Source organism: Ctenopharyngodon idella, chromosome 1 (assembly GCF_019924925.1).
Source record: "Ctenopharyngodon idella isolate HZGC_01 chromosome 1, HZGC01, whole genome shotgun sequence".
In the NCBI taxonomy this organism is placed as follows: Eukaryota; Metazoa; Chordata; class Actinopteri; order Cypriniformes; family Xenocyprididae; genus Ctenopharyngodon; species Ctenopharyngodon idella.
Window position 1 is genome coordinate 41,939,798 of NC_067220.1, and position 21,649 is coordinate 41,961,446.

General features: G+C 38.7%; 2 protein-coding genes across 9 annotated transcripts; one reads left to right on the plus strand and one right to left on the minus strand.

Moving 5' to 3' along the window:
• Nucleotides 1-1,236: 1,236 nt before the first annotated feature.
• On the plus strand, nt 1,237-19,896 carry triobpa (TRIO and F-actin binding protein a). 8 transcript variants are annotated; one of them, XM_051897322.1, is made up of 17 exons: nt 1,330-1,700; nt 3,163-3,399; nt 5,085-6,459; nt 8,070-8,232; nt 8,609-8,686; nt 9,079-9,186; nt 9,444-9,500; nt 11,145-11,213; nt 11,421-11,510; nt 11,606-11,715; nt 12,386-12,830; nt 12,957-13,185; nt 14,475-14,571; nt 15,417-15,576; nt 17,083-17,196; nt 19,247-19,333; nt 19,498-19,896. In XM_051897322.1, exons 6-17 carry the CDS (start codon nt 9,181-9,183, stop codon nt 19,660-19,662), a joined length of 1,629 nt encoding a protein of 542 aa, XP_051753282.1. In that variant the 5' UTR covers nt 1,330-1,700; nt 3,163-3,399; nt 5,085-6,459; nt 8,070-8,232; nt 8,609-8,686; nt 9,079-9,180; the 3' UTR covers nt 19,663-19,896. The 8 variants fall into 8 exon arrangements, with proteins under 8 accessions (XP_051753274.1, XP_051753266.1, XP_051753258.1 ...); XM_051897283.1 differs by lacking the exon at nt 9,079-9,186 and having other exon boundaries at nt 1,327-1,700; XM_051897298.1 differs by lacking the exons at nt 9,079-9,186; nt 17,083-17,196 and having other exon boundaries at nt 1,299-1,700.
• A 114-nt stretch (nt 19,897-20,010) lies between these two features.
• smdt1b (single-pass membrane protein with aspartate-rich tail 1b) lies at nt 20,011-21,082 on the minus strand. The gene is made up of 3 exons (XM_051897364.1): nt 20,878-21,082; nt 20,330-20,473; nt 20,011-20,252 (listed from the first exon to the last, which is right to left on the minus strand). Exons 1-2 carry the CDS (start codon nt 21,037-21,039, stop codon nt 20,336-20,338), a joined length of 300 nt encoding a protein of 99 aa, XP_051753324.1. The 5' UTR covers nt 21,040-21,082; the 3' UTR covers nt 20,011-20,252; nt 20,330-20,335.
• Nucleotides 21,083-21,649: the final 567 nt, after the last annotated feature.

The following is a 21,649-nucleotide window of genomic DNA, read 5'->3' on the forward strand; positions in this document are numbered from 1 at the left end:
ACCCCAGCAACCACATAGCAACACCCTAGCAACTACTCAAAACACCTTAGAAATCTCAAACCCTTGAAACCACCCAGAACACCCCAGCAACCCCATAGCAACACCCTAGCAACCTCATAGCAATGCCCTGGCAACTACTCAAAACACCTTAGCAGTCTCAAACCCTCAAAGCCACCCAGAATACCCCAGTAATCACATAGCAATGCCCTAGCAACTTCTCAAAACACCCTAGCAATTTCAAACCCTTGAAACCACCCAGAACACCCCAGCAATCTCATAGCAACGCCCTAGCAACTACTCAAAACACCTTAGAAATCTCAAACCCTTGAAACCACCCAGAACACCCCCGCAACTCCATAGCAACACCCTAGCAACTACTCAAAACACCCTAGCAACATCATAGCAATGCCCTGGCAACTACTCAAAACACCTTAGCAATCACATAGCAACACCCTGGCAACTACTCAAAACACCCCAACAGTCTCATAGCAACGCTTTGGCAACTACTCCAAACACCCTAGCAATCACATAGCAATGCCCTGGCAACTACTCAAAACACCTTAGCAATCTCAAACCCTCAAAACCACCCAGAATACTCCAGCAATCTCATAGCAACGCCCTAGCAACTACTCAAAATACCTTTGAAATCTCAAACCCTCATAACCACCCAGAATACCCCAGTAATCACATAGCAATGCCCTGGCAACTACTCAATCCACATTAGCAATCACATAGCAACACCCTAGCAACTTCTTAAAACACCATAGCAACCTCATAGAAACACAATGGCAGCCTCATAGCAACACCCTATCAACCGCTCAGAACACCTTTGCAAAGCCATAGCAACGCCCTGACAACCAACCAGAACATTCTAGCAAGATTGTGGTGAGTTTTGCATGGGCAGAAGAAGGGTAGATGATGTAAAAATTGAACTGAATGTAAATCATTTTATGTTTGGTCTAAAGAATAAATATAGTCCTGGCCTTTAATATTAAAATTATAGAGCAATCTTAAGATCGCTTTCTTAAGAAGGCCTCTGCCAAGTGCAGAAAGGTAGGTTTTGCGCAAGCAACTCAAGATCAAACTGGGTAAGCGTTCTGCACTTCAATTAGCACTAGATCTTGAGCTGGCATCAATGTGACTTCATGGAAAACAAAGAAGGGAATAAGAGGTTTGCTCTGTGATCCTGTTGCATTTTAATGAGCCGATCATGTAGAGTCCTCAGGGAACAGACGTAACACTATATTCCGGCACAACATGGACGCTAAAATACTGCCACAGCGTACTCAAATCGCAAAGTCATCAGTCACGTCCAACTGAGCTGTGAGGGCTCGGTTCACGTCCGCTGACTATAGTTATTTATGCGCCATTACCAGCAGGTGAATTTGGAAAACTGACCAGGGAAGAAACTGAGGCTGGTACCGGCAGAGCTGGAAATAACTGAAGAACACAGATAAGAGGACGAGAAGAACATGTGAACTGGGAACAGGAGAACAAGGAAGAGGACTCGGGTGCAATAGGGACAGACCAGGTGTGATGAAATAGTCATGAGGAGAGGCAGAGTCTAGCTTGAGTTACACCTGCCGGTCCTAAAGTAATGAGGAAAGAGCGAGAGAAAGAACGCCACAGAGATGGGCAGAAGGAGGAGAGATACAAGACGCTGGCAAGGGCATTCGTGAAGTCTTGGGAGCACTGAGAAGGTTTGTGTTTTATTTGTGGACTTCTGCTTTTGGATTGACTATTGTATTCTATCTTTGCTGGCTACTTTCTGTTTACACTAACAGTGCTTGCTAACCTTGCATGTCTGTTCCGTAAGCTCATGCCTCACACCGTAGTGTACAGCTAAAATTCATTGTATCTAGATGCTAATTTGACTTATTTTATGATGTACCATCGCTTGATTAGTTGCTTGAGCTCTGGCATAAAATCCTCTAACCTTTAAGCCTTGAGGAACTTGTTTAACCCACGAGCTACATTAAAATATCCTGTTTCTGGTACAGATACTGCTAAGATTGCACTTATCGCTGTATTTAGGAGTTAAAAGTCTCTACCTTCACCTCAGCAATATAAATTATTCAAGAATGCTTGGATTCTGTCACAATCTGCCAATCAGGGAAATTAAGGTGATGTGTCCTGAACAAGCAGCTGCTGTGATGCCAATTTGTTCTTCGCTACTACGTCTCTTGACACGACCGTGTGCATCAATCCCGTGTATGTACTGCCGTTTCGAAGGGCCATCAAAGTCACCAGACAATCTATAACAAAACGAAAATCAGATGCTTATAGAAATGCATTTTATGGGTTATATGCAAATCAGCAAATGGTCAATGCAATAAAGTTTTCTCCTTACATCAAAACTTATCCACAATCAAAAAATGACAAAACTATAATAGTATGCCAATGACACTAAAATACTGCCGTGAACCGTGGACCAAAAGTTAATGTTGCATTATATGCAACTATTTTACATTAAAATTTACATTTAGAACATTTCATTTATATTCTCTACATTTCAATGAAAAACTAAGAAAAAACAAATGTTAAAACAAAACAAATAAGAAATGATGAAATGCTTAAATGGCATGTTTTTTCCACCTATTTCCCTTTCTCTTTTGATATGGCTTGGCAGGCCAAATCAAAGGTCATCTCTGGTCAACTGGTTAGGGCATCTCTGGCTTAAACGGTTTACAAGCTTTCCTCGATTAAAGAATACATTGAAGATCACCGTTTACATGACCTGACACACATCTGTTTCGTAAGATCAGCATCATTCTCCTCGAGCTGCAGGTGGAGCTGAACACTATTTGAAATACGTCAATATGTTACTTGACCGTGTCTAATTCAGATAATGGATGAAGACAAAGACTCATTAGAGAGTGTTGCACCATCTGCTTTAATCTACTACTAATAAACTTCACTGAAAACCAGGAACAAGTAATAAAGATGTGGACAAGTTGAGTTATTTAGTCAAACTGATCATCATTTAGCCAATAAGAGCACTATATAAATATTATTTTGAATTCCATACTACAATTCCATAGATTTTTTTTTTTTTTTTAACCCATCAGGCAGAATTTTTTTCTTGTTTTATGCTAAAACTTAGTTAATTTTGATAGGAAAAATTATGCCAGAATAATAAATCTGATGATCTTCCATGTGCAGACACAAGCAACAGCTCTAGAACAAAGCGTGACCTCTGAGAGAGGAACTGAAGATCTGCAATCTGAAGGAGCAGTCAGACCTATAGTCAGACCTAAAGCATGACTCGACTGGAACCGGCTCTCCAGCGCTCAGAAAGTCGCTCTGTGATAGAAACGCAGAGCAGGAGAGAGAGCGCCAACACAAGCAGAAGAGGAAGCATCAGTATGAGCAGAAGAGAAAGTGTCAGCCAACACACAGGTGAGAATTAATGCTGTATGTGTTCACGCCATGTCATAATTACTGTAATTACTAGATGACAACCCTTGACGTTCCAATCGGAGCTGTTTACATCCTCGGATTTAGAATTAAACTGTGTAATTTGAGTAATCAACAGACAAAACCACAATACATCAAGTAACAGTTGTTATGCAAATGCCTTATTAATAAACGTATTGTTTATTTAGTAAGACATTAGATGTATTCATCTCTGTGCTAGCTACACTGAACTGCATTGTATGTCTTTAGTTTATTTTTGATTAAACAAGGAATTTACATATTACGAGATAATACTTAAAGGGGTCCTTGATTATGATTTCACTTTTTTAACTTTAGTTAGTGTGTAATGTTGCTGTTTGAGAATAAACAACATCTGCAAAGTTACGACGCTCAAAGTTCAATGCAAAGGGAGATATTTCCTTTTAAAGAATTCGCTGTTTAAGGACTACAACAAATGACTGGTAGGGACTACAACAAGATTCTTTCCGGGTTAGTGACATCACTAACCCTAAAATTTACACAAGCCCTACCCCCGGGAGCACGCAACAAAGGGGGTGAGGCCATGTTTGGCTGCTTTAGAGAAGAGGAAGAGTTGTTGTAGTAGAGTTGCTGTTGCCATGCCGTCATTTTACGCCGGACTGCTTCATAAACGAGGGTCAATTCAACACTGGATTTGCACAAAAGATTAACATGACGGCACATGCTAGTCAATGAGTTGAATCAACTCCACAGCAACTACATAAATTTATCCACTAACCATTCAGAAACGTCCAGATTCATTCTAAAAGTTGTAACTTCTTCCTGAGTCTCTCCATCAGTGTCCGACTCCGGTTTGAACAATGTAAGGCTGAACACCGTTACTGACAATCCTCATTTTGGCTGCGTGAGATTCTCCAGCTTTGTTGTTGTTGAGCAACCGAAGCATGAGCTGTTAAAGCTCCGCCCTCTTCTGAAAAGCGGGCTGGGAGCAGCAGCTCATTTGCATTTAAAGGGACACACACAAAAACGGCGTGTTTTTGCTCACACCCAAATAGGGGCAAATTTGACAAGCTGTAATAAATGATCTGTGGGGTATTTTGAGCTGAAACTTCACAGACACATTCTGGGGACACCAGAGACTTATATTACAGTTGTGAAAGGGGCATTATAGGTCCCCTTTAACAACACTTTATTGCTGAAGCCACTGCCATTTTGAGAGTTTCCGCACGACAATGCAGCTGTCATGTGGTACAAGTCGGAAATTCAGAGTTTACAAATAGAAATCACCAGTTCTATGAGGACGCTTTTTACAATTTGGAATCTCATAATTATGGTAATACCAAAATTGCATGAACGCAGCGTAAAGGCTCACCACAACTTTAATGATAACGACACAAAGGAACGATATTGTTGGAATCACTTTCAGAACAATGTTTTCCAGTTTTTGAATGATTAAAAACACTGACAGCCAATCAGAATCCACCCAACTTTAAAGAGCTTGAGCAATTAAAGCGGCAGAAACTGCAGCGCATTACAATAATATTGTAGACACTATTATAGTTATCGTTATAGTTTTGTAAAGTTATACAGTGAGTGTTTTGTGTTGTATACGCAATAATAAATAAATAATAATTAAAAAAATCAATTATACATCAGTGCTGTGTCAATGCAATGTCTTCCTCAAACAGAGACTAGAAGAGAACCAGAACAAAGTGGTGGCCGTGCCATTTTTAAGAGAGCCAATCGCTTCCTCTCCCGAGACCGGGAAAAAGAAGATGGCAGTCCTCCTGCTCCCTTGCGCCACTACGAGAGAGGCCACCCTCTTCCGGCCAACCACAGCCCTGAGCGCAAAGCCACCATCCCCTACCGAAATCGTGACCTGGGCCTCCCGTCCCATAGGAGGCGCTCCGACAATCTCAGCGATGAGGCAATGAGCGGCCTCTCCCCCCAGCGACACATGTCCTATTCAAATTTCAGACGTGGAGACAGTCAATCTCGCACAAGCCCTCGTTCCTGCAGCCCGAGATCTACAAACATCTCGCCACAAAGGCGGGGGGAATCGCGCAGCTCATCCCATCGCCGAGGTTCCACAACGCACGGTCATCGCACGTCCTCACAACATGCTTCTGGGAAATGCACTCCGTCACGAACAAGAGATTCGGTAGTTACGCGCACCACATCCCCCTCGCGAAGCTCAGGTACGAATAAATATGCAGACTCCTTTAGTCCCGCCCACAAAAGAAGCCCCTCCCAGAGTTCTTACGGGCACAGCTTGGATTCTGAAAAGCTGTATAAGAATCTCAAGTCAATCGCGAGTTCAGCAGAGTCAGACGCCTCCGAAGAAAGGAACAGCTGGTCAAAAAGTTTACATTCTGATATGGAAATCGACGGCGATTATAACGAACGCAACCACAGCGGTCGCAGCAGTCGAAAGAGTGGTGGCCGCAATACTGGCTACAACAGCAGGGATTTCTCTCCAAACGGAGGCAATTGTGAAGTAATTCGAAGTCGAAATAGTGGTTTTAATAGTCGCAACAGCAGAAACAGTGGTTCTAACAGTGCTGGTACCTCAACACCTTATCGAGATTACGATGAACATGGTACTCTAAAAAACAGCAATTCAAAAAATAAGAATCGCAAGAATGGCGTATACTCAGAAACCTCTGACAAACAGTCCAGATCTGATTCGCGTCAATCACTAAGCCCCACCCACTCCCCTCTAAGCCCCACCTCACCTGCATCAACACCAAATATCTCCCAATCAAGGCGGAGTCGGAATCAGGTGCCTTCCCCTGATTTGCCCAAATCCCAAGCCTTAATTGCTGAGACGGACAAGCCGGTCGCTGATAGGAGCAGAAGCAACATCAGGCGGGGCTTGGAGGCACTAATTCTTTCAGAGAACACCAGGTCTTCCAGCCAACCAGCAGTGCCAGAGATGACCATTGAGGACTATGTAATCATAGCAGACATTCCCCGAACAAAGCAGTACCCTGAGGAAGAAGAAGCAATAATAGTGAGGAGGAGACCACAGAGCAGGAGCCCACGACGAGACAATCAACACAGGTCAGAAATTTAAAGAATGAGTGATACCGCTTTCTCAGTGACATGGTGCCGGTACTGAAGCCAGAGCAGATGCCTAATATCACCCTGTCCCAAGCATTTCCACTGAAAAAAAGTGAGGGACATCCCATTACAAGCTACTCCAGTTACCATCTGAAATAAAATAACTTGTGTTAAACATATTGGTAACACTTTAGTTTAGGGTCCAATTCTCACTATTAACTTTGCTTATTAGCATGCATATTACTAGGATATTTGCTGTTTACTAGTAGCCTACTTATAAAGTACATATTAATGCTTTATTCTGCATGACAATATTCTACATCCCTTAATCCTACCCAATACCTAAACTTAACAACTACCTTACTAACTATTAATAAGCATTATTAGGAGTTAAATGAGGCAAAACTCACAGTTAAAGGTACACTACGTAAATCGCCACTAGAGGTCTCTTATTCAAAACAAAGGCATAGCTTGATGTCGTCTTGATTTTGCATAAACATGGTAGGTGTTGTCTTTACGTCTACAGCCTGCGGAAAAGAATCGGGATAGGACTCGGGCAGAAATCATGTTCATGGATGAGATTATTAACATTACTGTAGTATGAAGCAGGGCAGGGCTGAGTGCTGAGGGAGCAGAAACGAAGCCGCTGGAGCGATTGTAATGAGAGAAGAGCGACACACTTTCGAGAGCAGCGGAACTTTTATTATGCCACAGTTGCCGCTTCCGCTTTTTCCGGTCAAGCATATGTGGGGTAACGCAGCACTGTTTATCATATTAGGACATTTGTGTGTTGAAAATGATGTTATTATGTTACTCTGTGTGTTCGCTCGGCGGCTACTATGAGACACTTGTTGCACTCTGCAGTAAGATAGATCGATATTAGTCATGGTAAAACATGGTACTCACGGTAAATCAAGAAAACGAGATTTAAACTGTGTTGAGCTATATAACAATGATTAGTTTTCTGTCAATGAATGTATCCATCGAAACAGTTGCTCACCTGTCACATAAAACACATAAAGTGTCTTTGGTGTTTCCATGGTTTCTACAAAATAAAACCGGAAATCGAGGGTAACGCGGGTATTATGTCACTGATAGGCGGCGCACAGACATGGTCCGTGTCCTCATTAAAATGGCTTATTTCTCTGGATTTAAACATTCTTGGAAACATTTGAGATAATGTAAGTACACAAGTCAACAAAATATATAACACTTTTCTAGTGGTTTTGGGATATTTTATTCCAAAAATCTTACATATTGTGCCTTTAATAGTTAGTTAATATAGTGAGAATTGGATCCTAAAATAAAGTGTGACCAACATATTTAATTAATTAATAATTTTTACATTTTAAAAATCTTAATTTTGGAATCCCTAAAAATACATTTTGTACAATCTCAAAATATTTCCAGCAGACCCCCTAGTACCAACTTCAGGCACCCTTTAGGTCAGCAAACCCCCTCATTCCAGCTCTCAAGCCAGTGAAAATACAGACTGGATCTGGGAAAGCACCAGCACCATTTCAGTGGCAAAGGGGTATGAGCGAGTGACTAAGAGAGAGACACAGAGAGAGAGTGGAAGTAAAATTTGCTTCTCCTTTCTGTGGTTAAAGCTATGGGGATGGGAGATATGGCAATGAGCATGAGGTTTCAGAAGAGCGAGGCAGAGGAAGAGAAAGAGAGAGAGGAAGAGACCGGAAAGAGAAAGAGCGGAGACGTCTAGACAAAGAGGGAGGTTCATCAAAGACCAACAGCACTACATCAGGCCATTCACAGGTGCTCGACAAGTTTACACACCCTTTTCTCATAGTTTTCATTTCACTGCCTCCGCTGAATCTGCAGTGTCACACTTAAAAAAATATTTGGATTTATGAAAAAATGGGCAAAAAGAAAAATCCTAATAGACTGAAAAAAGCATCTGAGACATATTTGAGTAGAATATTATAGAGATTTTGGCGTGGGCTGGTATGTAACAACTGAGCAAGAACCGAATAACTGCATAGCAGCACACTAAAAAAACACCTAGAAGAACACCTACACAAACTCATAGCTATGTCTGGTCCTGCCAACCACCCGACAATGATACCTTAAGAAAATAAATAAATAAATAGCCTGTATTAATTTTGCTGAGTCAGTATCTCTCTGTTCTCAGAGGTCCAGTAAAAAAGCAGAGAACATTAGGACGGTAAACGGAGGACACAAAGGTCCAGAACAGCCCCCTCAGATGCAGGTAAAGTCACCACTAGTTTACCAACGCTGAGGTATTCGGTTTCTAGTTCAGAAGCAGGTGTCTCTGTTCGCAGAACGGACGAAAACGCACTTCTGAGCTACTAGACAAAAATAACATTATATTTAGAGTTAGATATAGATGTTTTAGTGAAGTTATGAGAGGATTTGACGCGAAAATTGTACTGAGAGGAGTTGTTCATTTCAGGACTGTCAGTGTTAATGTGTCAAACCACGAGCTGCTTCGCGGAAGCTTGAGGTCACATGACCAACTGTTAGAGATGCTTGTCTAGTCACGCAGGGATAATTTAACGTTTTGTATTTATAATTATTTTAAAAGCCATACTTAAGTGCGGAAACTAAGCGCTAATTTGTATTTATTTAATTCACAAGTAGATCGCCGTGCAAATACGTTTGATGACACAACGTAGGCTACTAAGCGAGAATTGAGCAACTAAACCAGTTTCTTCCCTCTTTCATGCCAACAACCGGATACCCATGTCGGTAAGTCGTTAAAAATGCATGTAATTGTTGAAATACTTGAGTAAATGATTCGTTCACGCGCTCAGCCTTCTGCGCGCGCGTATGTGAGTTCTGGACTGGAATGTCTCGTGCTCTGGCTTTACTGTGTTCTGGAATGTTGCTCAGGACAGATTCATACATACATTCATACATACATCTAACTGTATATGTCGAGCTGATTATATATTGAATTGCTTACACATCCGCTTGTTTTAACGCAACTGATTCTGTTTTATAAGCTTGACCTTCTGAACTGTAAAAAGGGATGGATGTATTTGTTGGATGAAGATGAAGAGGTAAGGATGATACAGGTCTGCTTCTCTTGAACTAGATTCATGGAATGACATTGCATGACAGACCTGTCTGCGCGACTTCCTTCCTATACTTTATTTTTAAACACTCATTTCCCCCTAATGTTTAATTGTTTTATGGCAGTTTTATGATCTTGTATTAATTGAGAGACTATGTAGGATTTGTCCTTTTAAAAAACTAATTTGTAACACTGCAAGGCTGTTTAAAGGTGATTAAAATTCAGAAATGGTGCACATTTACAGGACCTAAGATATACTTCCTCTCATATAGACTACATTTTTGTAAAATTTGACTTAAAATCTTACTGTTGAATGAAGTTCAGAAAAATGTAGGCCTATCTTTGTTTGTGTTAAAGGGGTCATGAATTGAGAAATCAAATTTTCCTTGATCTGTTGATATGTCAATGTACCATTAAAACATCCTGTAAGTTCAGAACTCAACTTCCTTGTTAGTCAAAAACACCTTTTATTGAAACCATGCTCCGAAAACGACTTGATTCAGGATTTTGTCACATTATGATGACGTAATAGTCTATTTCATCGCGTCTTTGGTGCGTTAGTGAGATGACAAGGAAAAGAAGAGAGATATAGGATCACTGGACTAATAACATTACCTTCCAAAGGATCCTAATGCTATGAAAGTGGTTATTTATTTTCAAGTATTGAGCGTTATTTGTTTATTCTGTACATTTCACTGTGGATTCTTTGGTAAATCATTCACAGTTTTGGTGCAGGCTTTGCAAACAGACTTTTACTGTAAGATATGGACCCGACAGTAATGCGACGTCATGCAATTCTAATGCTTAATCCGTGATCAATAATTTCTGATATGTAATGATTCATGTACAGTCAGATGTTCTTTATCTCAAAATCGTTTATGCGTAAGTAAATAAAGCCAGTGACTAAACAGTCATTGTTTCTCTTAGTAGAATGAAAATAACCTGTTATTTAAATTGCTTTCTGTACATAATTTAATCACAAATCAAAAACGCTCCCTTTACAATCGCTGGAGCTGTCAATCACGGACAGCGCAAGTTTATCTAACTGAGTTCTCTCACCAAAACTCCCAGTATAATCAATAACACTGTCTACACTGCACAATGAATCTCTTATTCAGATCGTGTTTGCATTGTTAGTTATGATGAAAGCATTCGTGAAAGTGCAGAGGTCGAGTTGCATTGATGACATGACTGTATTCATGCATTCAACAGACATGTCTGTCATCGGCAACAATGCTCATCACTGCAACCTTTCATGTGACGGGAATAGATCTAAATATAATGCTAAAATCAACACTTTCACGATTAGTTAATCTTGACGGCTGTAATAGTAAAAACATAGAAAAGATTTCAAGAGAGTTCCACATGTAATACTTATTTAATATGCAAAGATGTCAGCCAATCACAGTAGTGGGCGTTTACAGTCTCACAGCAGACACGCCCCTTAAATCAGAGGGCAAAAATCAGGACAGAAAATGGCCTTTTATTTCTAAAAAATTACAATTTTTGTTGTGAAAATCACACTAAGATTATAAGTGCACATCAGGAAGCATTATAAAATAATAAAATAATGCAGTTCTTTACAGCATATAGATGTAGACAACTATGACATACCTCTGTTCATTTGCAGTGGAGGAAGCACTGGTTTGTGATCACTGACTCAGAACTGAGATACTATAGAGACTCTGATGCTGAAGAGGTGAGCGGGAATAATTGAAATTGCCATGGAATTAGATTATTAGATAAGGATTGTACAATAAATAAATGTAAACATGGTAAAATATATAAATGGAACTGAGTGTACTACATTTGTAATAGTATCTGAAAGTATGATCAGATTAGGCATGGAGGATAATTGATAATAATAATAAATATCTTGAATTCTGTTTGTTTTTCACTTTGACAGAGAGATGAGGCAGATGGTGAGATTTATTTACATCACTGTCTGCGAGTGGAGGAATTTGATGCCGACAAAAACTATGGACTTCAGCTGCATGTGAGAACTTGTCACAAATGTTTTAAGAGGACAACAAATCATGAAAAATGAAGAATATTCCGAATGTGTCCCGAACCTCTGTGATTGATCTGCAGATGCATGATGGACTGGTGACCCTGTCAGCGATGACCTCCAGAATCAGGAGGAACTGGATCGACACACTGAGGAGGAGGATCTCCTTCAGGGATTCAGCTGAAAGCATCCAGTATGATCAAACTGAGGGGAAAAATAAAAGCAGAGAATCAATTAGTGGTGAATTTCACAAAAACATGTCTGAAAAGAGAGGATTTTTTTAGATAAGACAATAAATACTATTTTTAGGACCATTAAGGGTGTCATTTTCATAACAATTAAGCATATATTATAATACACAATAGTATTTGCTACAATGTCTTAAATTTATGCAAATTTAAATGAAAAAAGAATGTCTTGACAGCTATATAGCATTACCATAATTAGCATATATTCTAATGAGATTCATCATTTAAAATAATGAGAATTACAACAAACTTAAAATTAAAATAGGGATGTGGTTAATTGTCATGAAAATAATATCACAATGCAAAATTGGGCTTAATTTTCTTAATCTCTATGCTAAATATAATAATGCAACAAAACTTGATCTTTGTGCTAAATACGATTTTAGGTTCATGTTTTTCTGATATTCAGCCATAGAGAATTTATATGCATATTCCACATATATCAAATATCATAATAAAACGTTGCTATATTGGTTATGGTCATCTAAAAAGATTTTGCTTTGTACTTTTAAACTGAAATAACCATTACTGATGCCTAAGTGGAGTCGGTTTGAGGTTTGACTCAAGCTTCTGTTTAATTGTAAACAGGAAGTTGATTTCTCTCTCTGTTCTCAGACACCCAGACAACAGTGACATCAGCGACAGAGAGAACTCCAGTTCCCAGAATGCACCATCTCGAACCTCTCCCGCACCCCATGACCCAGGGTCAGATGTCGTCGGTCCATATCAAGATGAAACCAGCACGATGTCCTCACCTTTAACCAATCGGAGGGAGGCAGGCGAGGGCCGTGACCGAGATCACGAAAGACGTCTGGAGGACCGAACCAAGTGGTTCCAGGAGGGAATATCCGACAGGGAGGGCGAGGACCCCTGGGAAAAGGTGGAGTTGAAGAAAGGTGCCACTCCGGTGGTTCTGACCAAGCCAAGGGTTCCTGACGCTCAGACGGTGCCGGACATTGAGAGGAAGTGGGCGGACTTTGAGCAGCTTCCTATCGGAGAGAACAGGTCACCTGTTGGTTCCCAGAATCCACAGGCGACGAATGAGGTGCTTCAGCGAGAGGTGTGTTTTTATATCATGGTCGATTTATTAACGGGATTGAGGCGAGTGTGACATCCTTTTTGGTCCAGCAACATTGCATCATCTTCATCCCCTATGTGTGTGATCTCGATGCGTTGCGTTGGTCAGGTGGTGTATCTGAGGCAGCAGATCGATGCGCTTCGTCAGATGCGTGTGGCGGCCGGTGTCGTGGGTCTCTGTGGTCCTGACGCGCCTTGCGCTCTGAGACTGGAGCAGATGGAGAGAGAGCACAGAGAGAGACTGAAGGAGATACACAACGAGCACGAGAGAGAACGCAGAGAGATGGAGAGAGACAAACAGAGACTGTTGCAAGAGGAAGCCAAAAATACTGTTCAGGGTCAGTATGGGCCACAAAACATCACTGGGCGTCATAATTCCACAGACAATAATTTTGAAATCATTTATAATGTTACAAAAGATTATCTCAAGTAAATGCTGCTCTTTTGAACTTTCTATTCATCAAAGAATCCTGATAAAAAAGTCTGTTTTCACAAAAATATGAAGCAGCACAACTGTTTTAACATTGATGATAATCAGAAATGTTCTGCAGCAAATCATCATATTAGAATGATTTCTGAAGGATCATGTGACACTGAAGACTGGAGTAATGATGCTGAAAATTCAGCTTTGATCACAGGAATATGTTGCAATTTAAAATATGTTCACATTATTTTAAAGGGTTAGTTCACCCAAAAATGAAAATTATTGCATTATTTATTAACCCTCAAGCCATCCTAGGTGTATATGTCTTTCTACAATCTGAGTTACATTTAAAATGCATTTTTGTAAGAAAAATATCCATATTTAAAATTGTATTAACTATAAAATCTATGCATCAATTTGCAATTTGAAGTCTAAAATGAGAAATTTTAAAGAGAAATATCAGAGGATTTCGATATAAGAGAAAAGGAGCTTTAGTTTGTTGCCCAGCCCTATATGTTTGAACTGTGAGAGGCGTCTAAGCTTACGCTACTCCTACATCCTGCGTCATACATTGCATCAGGGGGTTACTCTCGTGGCGCAAGTCGTCTTGCACAGTATGTGTACGGTCGTCTGCTGGAAGCTAGTTTTTATTTTAGATTAAGTTTAAGTTTAAATATGGATATTTTTCTTACAAAAACCCATCGCTTTGCTTCAGAAGGCATTTATTAACCCCCTGGAGCCGTATGGATTATATTTATGATGAATGGATGCGCTTTTTTTGGCTTCAAAATCGGGCCCCCCATTCACTGCCATTATAAAATTTGGAAGAGTCAGGATATTTTTAAATATATCTCCGATTGTGTTCGTCTGAAAGAAGATAGTCACATACACCTTGGATATCTTGAAGGTGAGTAAATCATGGGGTAATTTTCATTTTTGGGTGAACTAACTCTTTAAATTATAATAACATTTCAGAATATTACTGTTTTTACTGTATTTTTGATCAAATAAATGCAGCCTTGATGAGCAGAAGAAACTCTTTCAAAAACATTGAAAAATCCTAATCTTTCAACAGTGTTGCAACGTCCTGGTGACCATCCAAAAAATCTAGTGCTTAAATTGAGTGATTTTTATATATACGACCAGGTGAGAATTGAGTATGTTCATTTCAAACACTAATACATTTAATTTTCATTCATGCAGCTATGGAGGCTCTGAGGAAAGCTCATCAAGAGGAGATTGAGAGACTGAAGGGTCATGGAGGAGGAGAGCCAACAGACCCCTCCGTCAAACAACAGCTGTACGTCCACATTTATACAGTTTACTCACATCATAACACTCGTTCACATGTGCACAACTGACACAGTTTCACAAGGAAACACCACCAAAACTGCTCTTAGCACATTTTTGTGTTGCGTAGCATGCTGAGCTTAGCAGAAAACATGTTGAAAATGCACTAACACCTATTTAGCAACATAATCCTTTGCAATATCTTTTGCACTGCAGGAACGTTTCATAGTTCCTTTTTAACTATTGACAGAAGTACCCGCTTTTTGGGGAACTAAATCAGCTCCAAATTCAGAGTAGGGTCTAACCCAGCACTACAGGAACTACCAGTGATGTAAGGGTGTGGTGATTGGCCGAACGCATGCCATACGAAACAATGGCACCTGCCAACACACACACAGTCAGACATGATGCATGTTCACAGATAATTTGTACTCAGTAAACCTGCAGAATCCATCTGATTTAATCCTGTAACAGATGAAATAATAACAGTTTACTGAAATAATGGATGTTTGCTGTGTTGGATTCAGCTCAGGCATCTTTGAAGAGTTTGAAATGGACTTTAGGTCTCTAAAAAGTTGAGAAGGTGTCGCATACTAGAAAGCGCCAACATCTTGTAAATTATTTGACCAGCGTGATGATATTCTCATGGGAATCCTGTGTCAATAATTATTACACACGTTCTCATCTGTGCCGTGATTCTTCTCTCACGGCTCAGAGATTCAGAACACAAGAGCGTCATTTAAAGTGGCAGGTGTTTGACTGACAAGATCCCACTGAGAGAATCGATTGATCACTCATCAGTCAATCAGTCCACTGAGGTGAATCAGTTAATCAATGCACGGCTTTGTGTTTCAGACACGAGTCGCTCTCTCTGCAGCGGGAGCTGGACGGTCTGTCGGAGCGTTATTCCCAGCAGTGTGTGGAGCTCAACCGCATCCAGAACAGCACTGAAGATCGAGATGGACAGATCCGACAGAAGGAGAGAGACATGGAGCAGCTCCGCCAGGAGAACCAGGTAGACAGGAAGTGGGATGAGAGGAATGAGGCTGTTTTAAACATTTTTCCAGAAATCCTATATGCCATCGGATGATACACAATCAACATGTGAAGCTTAAATTTCAACTTCTAGAATCCCCAAATTCCAGATTTGCCAATTTAATAATGTATGATACACACATCTGAGACTAACTGGACCAAAAAACATTGAAGTCCTCCTGGGACGTTCACAAATATGAGGAAATCAGAATTATGACATGATTTTGGTTAAACCAAACAGGACTCAGTTGCCCTTCTTTACTTCCTGACAAACACAGGAAGCTTTTTTACTTCTAGTATGTGTAACTGATGCTTCATGTATATTATCAATCACGTGCTGCCACAAAAAATGATGGGAAATGCAGACAAGTTTGGGGTCGATAAAATTTTTTTAAGTTTTTGAAAGACGTCTCTTCTGCTCACCAAGGCTGCATTTATTTGATCAAAAAATACAGAGAAAACAGTAATATTGTGAAATATTATTACAATTTAAAATAAAATGTTTTCTATGCGAATATATTGTAAAATGTAATTTACTCCTGTGATCAAAGCTGAATTTTCAGCCTCATTCCTCCAGTCTTCAGTGTCACATGATCCTTCAGAAATCATTCTAATATGATGATTTGCTGCTCAAGAAACATTTCTGATTATTATCAATGTTGAAAACAGTTGTGCTGCTTCATATTTTTGTGTAAACCATGATAAATTTATTTTTTCAATATTGTTTGATGAATAGAAAGTTTAAAAGAACAACATTTATATGAAACAGAAATCTATTGTAACATTATAAATATCTTTACTGATCAATTTAATGCATCCTTGCTGAATAAAAGTATTACTTTCTGTAAAGAAAAATCTTACTGACCCCAAACTTGAAGGCTGGCAAGCATTTTTTCTTTAACAGTAAGGAAAATGCATGCAAACTGAATGTACAGTCAGTATTCACATGTAAAGCCTGCACCATTATTGAGATGCTGAAACAATGATTACAATTTTCTGTATATTAAGGTAATATTTTAACACCTCTTTAATTGTTACATTCCTAACTCGAAAAGTAGGAGCTTAAAGAAAATGTCCCACTAGTAATTATGGTGACATTCATGTGATAAAGGCGATCATTTAGACATCACATTTCATCCTGAGACTCAATCCATCATGCCAGACATTGAAATCGAACACAGAGCACCTTTAATTTTTCAACACGCATCAATTAGTCAGAGAGGAAAAAAGCCACTAATTTCATCATGTGTGATATGTCTCAACAGACAGCATCCTGTTTCACTGTTCTCAGAAGAGAAGTGACTGTCTGAGAGTTTAGGTCACTGATCCAGGACTAGTTTACTTGTGCTAGTCAGAGTAATTGCCGTTATACTATTCATGAAACACAAACGGTCACCTCATTGTCAGTGTGTGAATGAATACGGCTTCATGTGTGGTTTTTAGTTTGGATGTGTCAGAATCACATTTCCTCTTCCTGTTCACACAGGAACTGCAGGCGCGTCTGACAGAGGAGATAAGTCTCATGCGATCCTTCATCACAGGTCAAAGGTCAGGAGTTGTCCCCCTTGGCAGCTACGAAAGGAGCACCTCCGAATTAGAGGTGAGGCTCTGACCTCTGACCCGTAGATTATGGCTTCATCATCAGATTTAAAAAGAGTAATAATTCAGAAAGATGTGTACAGATGCATTTCAGAAGCATATTAGAATATTTTAATTCATGCAAATTAAGTCAGTATGTAAATCTCCCAAAATTATACTCTACTGTTCAAAAGTTTGGCAGCATATTAGAATGATTTCTGAAGGATCATGTGACACTGAAAACTGGAGTAATGATGCTGAAAATTCAGCTTTGATCACAGGAACATATTGCATTTTACAATATATTCACATAGAAAACAGTTATTTTGAATTATAAAAAATATTTCACAATATTTGTTTTTACTGAATATTTTTGAGCAAATAAATGCAGCCTTGGTGAGCAGAAGAGACTTCTTTTAAAAACATTAAAAAATCGTACCGACCCCAAACTTTTGAACGTAATGTAATGAAATAAGGCAGAGCAGATAAATTGATGTTATTGTAACAAATTTGCTAATATATCAAAAGTTACTAAAACTCAAGGACTGTTGTTAGATGTTTAGCCATATATTTGATACTCTATCTATGCAAACAATAATCAATAACAAACAAGTCAATTCACTCTCCATCAAAAAGATGCAGAAATAGGAGGGGAAAAGCAAGGATTGATCTCACCAAATCCTGTAATCCTCCATTTTGTATCCAAAAATAATCCACTACATGATTAATCCACAAAAAAAAAATACTTATAAATCCCAGACTGTAGGTGAAATTATATTCTTGTATCATTCTTGTACATTCCTCATGGCTGTCACCTTTGACCCCATTTCTTCTTTCAGATAACCCTAATTAAAAGTCCTCTGCACTTTCTGTCATGTTTAGGAATCAGAAGAAAACAGCGATACTATCGCAATGTTAAATTTGGTGTCTTTTTGGAAAACAAAAGTATTGAATTTTTTTGTAATAATATGTTGAAGTTTTATCTACACAAATATTGATTTGTTAAAGTTTCTCCATGTCTGAGGCATTTAAAAAATATTTTATAATTCCTTAAAACAACTAAAAAATAGGAATGTAATTTAATTTGCTTTTCATGTTTTGGTATTATTTTTATTTTTTATTTGTTTATTTATTTATTTTTTTTTTGTGTTTACGATATGCTGCTTGGTCTTATTGTTAATGTGTTTAACAATGATAATATGTTAATGCCTGTTTGTTATTTGAAAAAGATTTAATTAAAAAAAAAAGATATTTAGTCTGCACATCTCCAAACATCACGTGTCCAGTAGAAGGACAATCGGGCTCATTTTTAAATTTGAGGGGTGAGATTGAAGATGCTTTTAAGGTCCATATCTTGTAATTACGACATTAACCAGCAGGGGCTAATTGACCATGCTAACCTGGCTTGACCCCTTATTATATGTCAGATTTTGGCAAATGCATTTGATACCTGGGATTTCCACTCTGTTCATACAGAGACTTTGCATTACTGTGCACCGAACATATAACCAAAGTCCCTTCTATAGTCTTTGATATAACGCATACTGTAAAAATAGTGTGGGTTTGGTCGTCTTGGCTTCTGTTGGAGTTTAGAGACACGCGAGGTTGATAACATAATCAGGGGCGGGGCATGTGATGTGATGTGAGCGATGTGTTTCTGTGGACAAACACTGCCATCTACTGGTCATATTAGTAAATAACCCAATTGTTATTTTCCAGATCCATGTTTTTACAATAATAAATCCTTAATAATTCGATTAACTTTTCTTTGTCCTGCTAAATTAGATGTATTTTGTTTAATTTGTCCATTTGTGTGGGTGGTTTATAAATTATTAATGATAAAACTGGTTTGAGTGTTGACAAATAATATTGACATTGCTCCATAATCTAAGTGAAAGATTATATTTTAGATGCTGTGTGGTCACTATTTCCTTTTCACCAATTTTAATCTTTTTTTGCACTAATAGTATGACAAATTTGGAACAAAATATAGATTCTTGATTAATATGAGGTCAAAAATGAATGAATACTTGAATTAGTATTGTCATACTGACGGACATGCTCATGTGTAGATGTTGCTGAAAGTGAAGGAGAGTGAGGTGGAGTATCTTCACAAGGAGATCAGCTGCCTCAGGAAAGAGGTCCAAACTCTAACTAAGGTACAAATCTGTATGAAATCAAAACGCCATTCACGTTCTTAATACATGCTTCTAGTCTTATTGCAAATAGATCAAACTATATAAGTTTTAGATTTACATTCGACCATGAATAATTGATTGATTATAGTAATATCTGTAGTAACAGGTGTTCTCTGTGCCTGCAGGAGAATGAAGCGCTGAGCGAGCGCTATAAGGAGGTGTATGTTGAGCTGAGTGAATTAAGGGGTCGCAGTGAGAGAGACATCAATGCACTTAAAGAACACCTCAAACTCACTGACGCTGCGCTGGAGGAGGGGCGTCTCCTAGGCAACCGCAGCACCGACCAATGAGAACTCAGCAGGAGCTCATAAGAACATTAGAGTAACATTGGGATGCATTGGTTTTGGCCACATATATACAAGATATTGTGTTATGTGGAGGATTTTTTTTTTTTGGTTAATTTAAAAAGCTTTTTCTTTAGAAACTACAATGGTGCTAAAAATGAATAAATATTCCATATTCTTAAAGCAAGATATATTTTAAGTTAAATGCAATAAAAATTTAAAAAAAAAAAAAAAAAAAAAGGCCTCTGTTGGACTCTCTAAGTGCGTGAAAAAGTGTATGAATCTGAATGTGATGTCCAATAACACACACACACACATTTATGTCACATATATAACAAAAACACAACCAGCAACTAACATTCAAACAATTTATTAAATAGAAGAGAGGCTATCGATGAGGGAAGCCTCAAATCATATTGTCGTAGACAATATTTTGAAACATAAACTAGCATTAAACGTTGGCTTCTGGACAGGTTTAGTGTAATGCAGCAATATGAACACAAGAGAGTGTTGACAATCTTCATTATTGCATAAATATATCCTGTTCATCTGCATCAGGCACATTTAAGACGATCTGCAGACTGCTGGAGTGAAACCTGCACAAGAATATAAATATATGGAACCACAAACACATCATATAATGGTAATACACAATATAAAGAGATTAGTCTACCTTCGCTCAGTCATCATCATCATCATCATCTGGGACGAAGATCTCATGTTCTTCCAGAAGGGCAGCGAAATTTTTACTGATCAGATTACCAACATAGAGGAAGGGAATCACCACTATCACCATACGGGTCAGACCGAACGGGACCTGTAGAAATATTACAGAAGTACATCAAATTGTACCTTAATTAATAATAATAATAATAATAATAATAATAATAATAATAATAATAATAATAATAAATGTGCATTTTGAAACCTTTACAATTAATAATTTGGCGGATAAAATATTACTTAAAAGCACATTTCGTATAAACCACACACAGATAACACAGTCGTCAAACTGACATAAATAATTGATTTTAGAAACAACCGTACACGAAGTACACTTCCTCGTTTTATAAAATATGTGCCGCTCCAGCAACATGATTGGCCAGCAGTCATGTCAGTCAAGGCATTCTTAATTTTCATTGGCTAGCAAGAAGCCCAACCCTGGTTACTGCGTCCCTTCGGGAGCCTCCAGCTGCAATGTTTAGACATGTATAAACGCACCTTAACTGGTTTAGGAAGGACACCCCCCGATGTGTTTGACACGGCGGCTCGGCTGAGAGTCGGTCCTGTCGCATTCACCAATTTTGGACCCGTGTTGCGGTTCAGCATTGCTGTATTTCTAATGAAAAAAGCTCGAGAGAGAAGACCCACCAACGACGCCATGTTTCCTGCTTGTGCGCTTCAGAGACACGCCCAGTGAACCCGCCTCATTTGGATTTATAATTAGGGGGAGGAGCACATATGTGTCTGTTTACCATAGGCGTTTACTGAATTCGGCAAAAAACAAAAACGAGTTGACAGAAGTGATTTGTGTTTGTACAATATGTCTATATTACAGTATTTATGTCAGTAAAGCTTCACAATGATTTGGGCCTCTATACATTTCAATGACTAAATGGAAGGGTGGGATTTCGCACAAACATTCATGTATCAGTATCAACTTTTTCACTAGAGACACACCCGCCAGGTCAAGGTACACATCATTGTATATGATAAAGCTCGACAATTGCTTTTCTTGATAATATGACAGTGACTGTAGCATCTAGAACGCTGACTTTAAAAAATAGTATTGTTAGCATTTAATTATTTATTAAGTGTACATTAAAGTGATAAAGTAAAATAATAACGTAATCTTGAATTCACTGCAATATGCATCGATTGAGACGACTTTGACATTATAATGTTGTGATTAGCTGACTAATTAGAAACTACATAAAATACAAATGATTTGCAAACAATTAATTTTGACAGTGGTTGATTGGTTGAATAGTAT